General features: G+C 36.4%; 1 protein-coding gene across 1 annotated transcript; it reads left to right on the forward strand.

The window, feature by feature from the left end:
* Nucleotides 1-3,142: 3,142 nt before the first annotated feature.
* On the forward strand, nucleotides 3,143-7,188 carry LOC128507611 (organic solute transporter subunit alpha-like). Its single transcript, XM_053478648.1, has 8 exons — nucleotides 3,143-3,536; nucleotides 4,260-4,411; nucleotides 4,546-4,619; nucleotides 4,783-4,941; nucleotides 5,050-5,161; nucleotides 6,055-6,201; nucleotides 6,416-6,521; nucleotides 6,745-7,188. Exons 1-8 carry the CDS (start codon nucleotides 3,464-3,466, stop codon nucleotides 6,912-6,914), a joined length of 993 nt encoding a protein of 330 aa, XP_053334623.1. The 5' UTR covers nucleotides 3,143-3,463; the 3' UTR covers nucleotides 6,915-7,188.
* Nucleotides 7,189-7,997: the final 809 nt, after the last annotated feature.

Raw genomic sequence — 7,997 nt, forward strand, 5'->3', positions numbered from 1 at the left:
CTAACTGGGACCTCCCACCTAAACATCCTCGCAGACATGCACACCTCTTCATGGCAGCGATATTCCATATTTCCAGCAGGATAATATCCCCTGACACAGTGTAAAAAAAAAGAGAAGAAAGAGTTCACATGGTGTAGTGGTTAGCGCTGTCGCCTTGCACCTCCAGGGTCTGGGTTCAATTCCCGTCTCTGTGTGCATGGAGTCTGCATGTTCTCCATGTGCTTGGTGGGTTTCCTCCCACAGTTCAATGATATGCAGATTAGTCTAACTGGCATTCCCAAATTGCCCATAGTGTATATGTGTGTGTGTGTGCCCTGTGTTGGATTGGCACCCTGTCCATGGTGTACCCTGCCTTTTTACAGGATAAAGAGGTATAGAAGATGAGTGAGAGTGAGTGAGTGAGAAAGAGTTCAAGGTCTTGATTTGGCCCCCATATTCCGAAGTTTTGATTTGATTGAGCAATGGGATGTGCTGGACCAACAAATCCAAGTCAAGGAGACCCCACCTTGCCACTTAGAGGGCTTAAAGGATCTGCTGCTAAAGTCTTGGTCCTAGATACCTAGATTTAGCAGTTGGTTTTAATGATATGTCTTATCGGGGTGTATGAGAAACATCACAATCTACATTATTTCTTGGGTTCTGTTTTGATGATAATGCAGAAGTGTCTGCGTGTTATATTAGTGGGCTCTGGTGCATTGTAATTTGCAAGTGGTGATGACACCATTTCCAATTTCAATACATTCAACATGCAAAAACACGAACGCCATAATGAAAGCTTGTCTTTTGTTTTGGTTGTTACCTTAAGTGCACTCTGGTGCTAATCTAGTGAACTTCAAACATTCATCAACATCTTACAGTACAGTAAAAACAGTGGACAATAGAGTAGTGAGTAGTGTCAACAAGCGAGCCGGCTACTGGGATTTCTTATGTTTTTGTTAACTTGAACCTCCTCTAATAGAGAACAATTAAAGAAAAAAAAACATATTTAAAGTAATTGATCTTAATAGATTATGAACTAATTGATCAGAGACTAACAACATGTTTTTTAATGTCTAGAGAGACATAGTGCTGGCTGAACCAAGCAAGCAAAAAACTGTTTAGCAGCTAGTAGTTTTTTTTATTTTTATTAAGTCCAGGAAAGGAAGAGGAAGAAGCCTTTTACGTACATTCACAACTCTGAGCCAATAAAAACCAATGTAATGATAAAGACTACAACCATTCACGCCCACTGAAAAAGTCATAATAAAAGGCTGGCACACGTAGAGTACAATGTACTGTGATTTATTCTTGGGGTCAGGGACCTTAATGTTGATGACTGCTATTACTGTATATGTAGAAATTTTATTTTCCCAAGGTCAGATCTTGTCTGAATGCAAGATTCCTTCTGGCGTAACTACCAAAGCCACATCAGCATATTTATGCGGTATTCTCTGAAGCAAACATTAATGTACATCCAATATCATGAAACGACAGATTCACATGCAAAAAAAAAAAATGAAAAAACTTTTTTTTTTTTTTTTTTACAAAACTTCACCTAATTCCTTAAACTAAAGTCAGCAATTTCAGCTCAGCACAGCTGGTTAATTTTTGTGTTGCATTAATCAAACCTGAGCTGACTCATCACCAAACTGGCGAACTCAGACCTGCATGGTACAAAAGATAATGTGATAGAAGTCAGGAAGCTTAACAACTCTCCCAGTTGCACCAACATTTTAACAGGGTTGTTTTATCTCATTTAATGCCCCATTCAATGAGCATAATGGCTTAGTGTTTAACACTGTTGCCTCACACCTCCAGGGGTGGAGGTTTGACTCTCTCCTACGTTTGGCATGCACAGAGTTTGCATGTTCTTCCCATGCTTGATGGGTTTTCTCCTGTGGTCCAAAGACATGAACAGTTGCTCGATTGCCTGTGGTGTGTGACTGGGTGTTTGAGTTTATGTGCTTGTGCGGTGCGATGAGTTGGCACGCCAAGTCTTGTGCCCTGAGTTTCCAGCCTCCTTGCAACCCTACACAGAAAAAGTGGTATAAATACTAGATGGATGGATGGATGGATGGATGGATGGATGGATGTTGAATACTTTTAACAATAGTCACAGCTTTTGCAATTTATAATTAGATTATTTAAGAGCAAGCCAAAGACAGCATTGGGAAGGAAAACCCCATCCGACATGAGATAGAAACCCAAACAAGAACCAGGCTTTAGAAGAAATCAATGCTCTTTTTGATGAAACCCAACAGTAGGAATATAAAGCTGTGCTAGGTTTTATTTCTTTTTTTTTTTTAGATATTCCTTCAGGACTATCAATGAGATAGTCAACATACTTGAAAGTAAAATAACCAAATGAGAGATGGAGTAATGGGTTTGACCCTTTGTCTACTTTTGAAATCGATCTTCTTTTTATTGGGTTTCATTCTCCACTTAAAGTCTATGCATAGTAAGGGTGTAATTTTCCTCCTGGTGCACAGCAGAGGTGATTGACCTTAAAGCAATATACTGTACTAAAACTTAATGTGAGGGAGGAGCAAACTACAATGTCAGTTGGCAAACCTAATGTGTTTATAGAACACCATTTATCCCAGAGTGGGTTGTGCATTCATGCTTCCATTCAGGTTCTTCAATCCAAATCTCAATATTTCAAAGATCTAAAACCCATGGTAAAAGTCACAAGATTTTTATTACCTTGGTTTTTTGGGGGGTTTTACATTTGGGGTTAATGTAGTGTTTATAGCAATCAAAGCCACACACTGTACAGTGTATGTTTAGTTCATCTTTGTATAACTTAGAAAAGCACAGGTTGTCTATAGTGGTCAAGGAGAATGTTGAAAAGATAACAGAGGCTGATGTTTTCTTTGACTCGTAGCCTTGGGTTTATCAGAAGCACCAAGGAAAAGCACAATTTCACCATCTGTTAAAGATGTACGGTATAATGGAAGCATCGAGTAAAATCCACCATCCACCCCGTGCCTTTATGATACAAGGCTTTTACTGCCATTGGCTTTTCAGCAAATCAGTTTCCTTTTCAAAGTTCATTGCTTTAACTACAGTATGTGATGACTCACATGCCTGACATATTAACCAAGAGACTTAAGGAAGCCGGTAATAAAAATATACCCTATAACTAAACAAGCAGAACCTCAAGAGTGATGATCTTCGGTAGTGGCGATTTTCAGATTTTTTGATTACATTTAGATGAGCCCTTGTCACTCCCCATCTAACGTAGCTTGGCACTGGGGTTTTACTGGGACACACAGAGGTACTGGAAACGTCATGAGGAGGAGCTTCTTGAGATTTTATTTGGTCAGATAACACAGGAGTTTGTGCATCATACACACCGTGTTTATTCTTTAGTTAAAGACGATTTCAGCTTGAACACCTTGCTTGGGTTTTGGGATTCTGGGAAAACCATTACTGGGAGCTGATTTTTTTTTTTCTGAGCATTGTATGAATTTCATTGTCTATAATGGATGATCTGAATGGAACTATTGATCCCGCATGTCTAGCCGATCCACCTCTGGCTATGGATGTTTTTCACCGTAAGTGTCTTTTTTTTTCTAATTTAATTGTACATAATTAGAGATAAACTCTAGATTTTTTATTATTATATGTTTAATATTTAAATAGGTTTAAGTCACAATTCATATGGGTTACACCTACAGTATATGTACAGTAAGAATATTTTAAATGATTTTATCATTTAATATTATAATAATAACAATAATAATAATAATAATAATAATAATAATAATAATAATTTTTATTTATATAGCGCCTTTCCAAAGCTCAAGGACACTTTAAAATATAAAGTGGACAATAGTTTAAAATGATGCTGAAAAACAATTTAAAGATTTGCATTACCAAACTATAATGTACAGTATACCATATGTAGTCTTTGAATATGAATTTTAATACATAAAAACTTGGCAATAAGTCATACTATATGGCAAAAATATACTTTTATATAAATCTATACTTATTTTATAATAAGACCGCACAAAACATGGCGGGACACAAAATGATTTTTAATTCAAGGTTATTGTTAAAGCTAGCTAAAATGTATTTTTCTACAACTTATTCATCGTCTTTGCTAATTGCAAGTTGTCAATTAAAGGCCCTTTCAGCCCTATTTTGTTATGCTACAATAGCATTACTGTTTATAATTTTCTAGAAAAAAAAAGAAGAAAAAAAAACTAATTTTAAAGGTTAATGTTAAAGTTCTTGGCGGACACATTCATTTTATTTATGTACATTTCTCACAGAGCTGGATTTGTTTGGGATTGCTCTATACAGCATCCTGACATGCTTGGCTAGTGTATCACTGTTGCTGTATTTGGAGCAGTGTGTGTATGTCTACAAAAATGTATCCCATCCAAAGAACACCACCATCATATGGGTCAGCGGTGCTGCACCAGTAAGAAAATGTTTTGTTTGTTTGTTTGTTTGTTTTGATTGTTTTTGCAATGTTTTAATACATAATCATGTGTACGTTGTACAATAATACAGTATGGCGTGACATACAGTATTACGTCTTCCTGTCCCTTGCAGGTCATTGCTACTATGTCATGTCTTGGAATGTGGATCCCAAAAAGCACTATGATCACAGACATGACTTCTAACTCGTAAGACACTCACAGTGACTCTCAAGATCACTTACAGTTCACCGACCTGTAAAATTTAATATCTAACTTCAGTTACAATAGGTCGTTGTGATTTATTGTTCCATAGACGAGTAGTTCGTTGTTAAATATTACAATAGGTATAATGACGTTTTTCTGTGTGTAGATATTTTGCAGTTGTGATCTACAAGTGTCTGATCCTAATGCTGGAGGAGTGTGGCGGTGACGAGGCCTTTCTGAAGTACTCGGCCAATAAGACGTTCAAGATCAGCACGGGGCCGTGTTGCTGTTGCTGCCTCTGCCTCCCCCGAGTTCCCATCACACGGTAAACCCAGTCTGGTGCTCATAAAGATACAGTAAACTCACTAAGAAGATGCTATGCAAGAGCCTGTATGTATTTTTATGAGACTTTAACAGACCTAATTTCGTTTAGACGCATGCTGTTTCTGCTAAAGCTGGGATCGCTGCAGTATGCCATTATGAAGACAGTTCTTTCTGTTTTCTCAGTTGTTTTGTGGACCAATGGAATCTTTAATCCCTCTGATGTATGTAAACTCATTACCTAATGCACATATACATTCTGTATATACACATTTATGCCTTACACAGAATACAACCAGACTCATGTTCGAACTGAGTATCGAACGGAGTGGTGGCTCAGGCGGCCAAGGATCTACTGTAGGTTGTTGATTTGGGGATCTGAGGGATCCAGGTTCAAACCCTGTTATTGGCGGATTGCTACACTCCATGCTACTTACGGTAGCCACTGCATGCAGTGATGTCCCAAGCCTGGATTAAAAAAACTCAAAAATAAATAGGAGGATTGCATCAGGGAGGGCATCTGGTGTTAAACCTGTGTCAAGTTGTGTGCGGATCGGATGGTCCGAAAAAGAAAGATAGTTAGTATATTGTTCCTGATGATCAGCAACTGGATATCAGGATGGCATATCAAGAAAAAAAAAGCATATCAAGAGTTAGTTGCATTCAGATTTCCTTTTTCAGCTAGAAGGTAATTGCATGATGGCTTGCAAACAAATCAAGCAATAGCAGATGAATTTATGGAAACACTTTGTTACAGACTTATACGTATTGCTGCAAGAGGAATGAATTTTGGGGCAACATGGGTAGTAAATTTTTTGATTTTCAAATTTCAGTAATTACTCTTTACAACCATGGTGTGCAGAAAAGCTTCCCATAATGCTCACTGAGTAGTTGTTGTAGTTAACCTAGTCCTCCTGTCATGTATTTTCCATCTGGATTCTGAGCTCTAGAGACTCTTGTGTATGGACTGTCTGAAGTTTAGCAGTTTCTGAAACATCTGTACTAGATTGTTAAGCATTAACATCCATGCCACAAAGTCAAAGTGACTAAGATCACATTTATTTCACCATTGAGTAAGTGTTGCATCTTTACTTTTATCTTCTCTGCTTGTACACAGCTGGAGATAACAGGAGCTGTTATCTGGATTAACCCATTCATAGGAGTTCTGACCCTTACTTCCTTGTGGCCAGTAGGCATCATGTTCATGTACATAAAAAACTCACTAAGCACCGTCAAGTTCATCCCCAAGTATGCCATGTATCAGGTGAGTGTGTGTACTGATTGATTAGTGATAGTGACTCACACAGAGTCAGTTTATAACCAGTTAATTTGAAACTGGTCACTGCTACTGTAGTGGTGCGCCATTTTCAGAACTCCCATCCTCTTTGCAAAGTTGGTATTAACTTGTCTCAGAATATTTTTGCTGTTTTTCCAATATGAGATGTATACTGTAAGTCCTCATGTCCATATGCATTTAGTTGGTCTTAATCCTGAGTCAGTTGCAGTCAGCGATTATTAATATCCTGTCCCTTAATGGAACAATCGCCTGTTCGCCACCCTTCTCGTCTGCAGCCCGAGGATCTAGTGAGTATCTAGTATCTAGTTAGGGATTTTTAACTAAAATAAATAAATATTATAACTTTAATATAGTAAAGGAGTGAGGGATGTACTTTATTAATTATATCAATTATACTGTACAATATAATCAATCAATAATAAAAAAATAAAAATAAAATAAAATTATATATATTTATTTACATACACCATGTTAAATGGGTCTAATGTCAGGAACTGTTTTTCTCCATAGTGATTAGTCAGCAGCTAATGATCGTGGAGATGTTCGTCATCACTGTCTTCACATGGACGCTGTACAGACGTTCGTATGACCCTGTCAAGCTGGAGTCCTGTGAGAGTGAAAATAACATCAATGTTAAACTCAGCTTAAAACACAACTTGGATGAGGAGCATGTTGTCTGACGTGGAAAAATATATTTATAATTCAGTGCCTTATATAGTAGTGTTTTTGAATTTTGCTATTTTAGATATCACTTGATGTTTGGTATATATAGTATATATATTTTTTAAAAACAGAGCATGGAGAAGACCCCTGCTACTCACATCACCTCCTTTTTTAGAACGATTTTTAAATATTTTTTCCCCCTAGATTTTCCCATCTTGCTTCTGAGACAACTCCATTAGATCAAAGTTTTTTCATTAAATATATTTTAGATTCAACAAATTATGCAACTACAGACAAGCAAAAATACTGAAACTAGTCGTTTCTACACGAATACATTAAATCTATCTTTTCCCCCCACATTTATTATGAACGAAGAAATAAATCACTTAGATATTTATATTAACACAGTCCTTTATCCCCCGGCAACCCTGAATACAGGATTAAGCAGTAATGATAATGAGTGAGTGAGTGAGTGAGTTCTTTATCTGTGCACTAAACTGAAACACAATTTTATCAGTTCTGCTATTAGCATTCTGATCTAGATGTAACATTTATTTTTTATTTTTTATCTCTTGTTCAAGACCCATTAAGTCTCTTTTATAAAGACATTGCATTTCGTTTTCATTCTTTTTGTAGAACGGAAGATGCAACAAATGTTATTCTAAAATTTTGACATGACTTTTTGTATACTTTTTTTAAAGGAAGCAATATAAGTAAAAGTGAAAGTACCTTTCACATTATGTCTTTTGTCAAATATCCATTTTTTTTGCTAAAATAAAACATAATATCTTGATGTTAATTATATGACTGTCATAAGCTATTATAGGAACTCAAATCTCTTTATGTGTGCATTTTCTTTCTGCTAAACATTTACCTTCAAGTCAGAAAGCAGTAGATAAAACAAGGTTAAAAAAATAGTTAATTACTCACTAATAATTATGATTATTTTGAAAAATAGTAAATTATTGGGGAAAAAATCAAATGATAAAGGTCAAATCAATATTGTGGGACATGAATAATATGGTAATGGTATTCAAAACAGCCACAAGTCCAAGGCTAGGAAAAGACAAGATTGAGTCAAGATTAACGATAAAGAAAAT

Source organism: Clarias gariepinus, chromosome 19 (genome assembly GCF_024256425.1).
Source record: "Clarias gariepinus isolate MV-2021 ecotype Netherlands chromosome 19, CGAR_prim_01v2, whole genome shotgun sequence".
Classification (NCBI taxonomy): domain Eukaryota; kingdom Metazoa; phylum Chordata; class Actinopteri; order Siluriformes; family Clariidae; genus Clarias; species Clarias gariepinus.

What these genes read in the sequence shown, in the direction of transcription:
- LOC128507611 (XM_053478648.1), top strand. Translation starts at nt 3,464, where the DNA reads ATGGATGATCTGAATGGAACTATTGATCCCGCATGTCTAGCCGATCCA. An exon ending in ACAGACATGACTTCTAACTC is followed by an intron (nt 4,620 to 4,782) that starts GTAAGACACTCA and finishes TTCTGTGTGTAG; the next exon opens with ATATTTTGCAGTTGTGATCT. An exon ending in GAATCTTTAATCCCTCTGAT is followed by an intron (nt 5,162 to 6,054) that starts GTATGTAAACTC and finishes GCTTGTACACAG; the next exon opens with CTGGAGATAACAGGAGCTGT.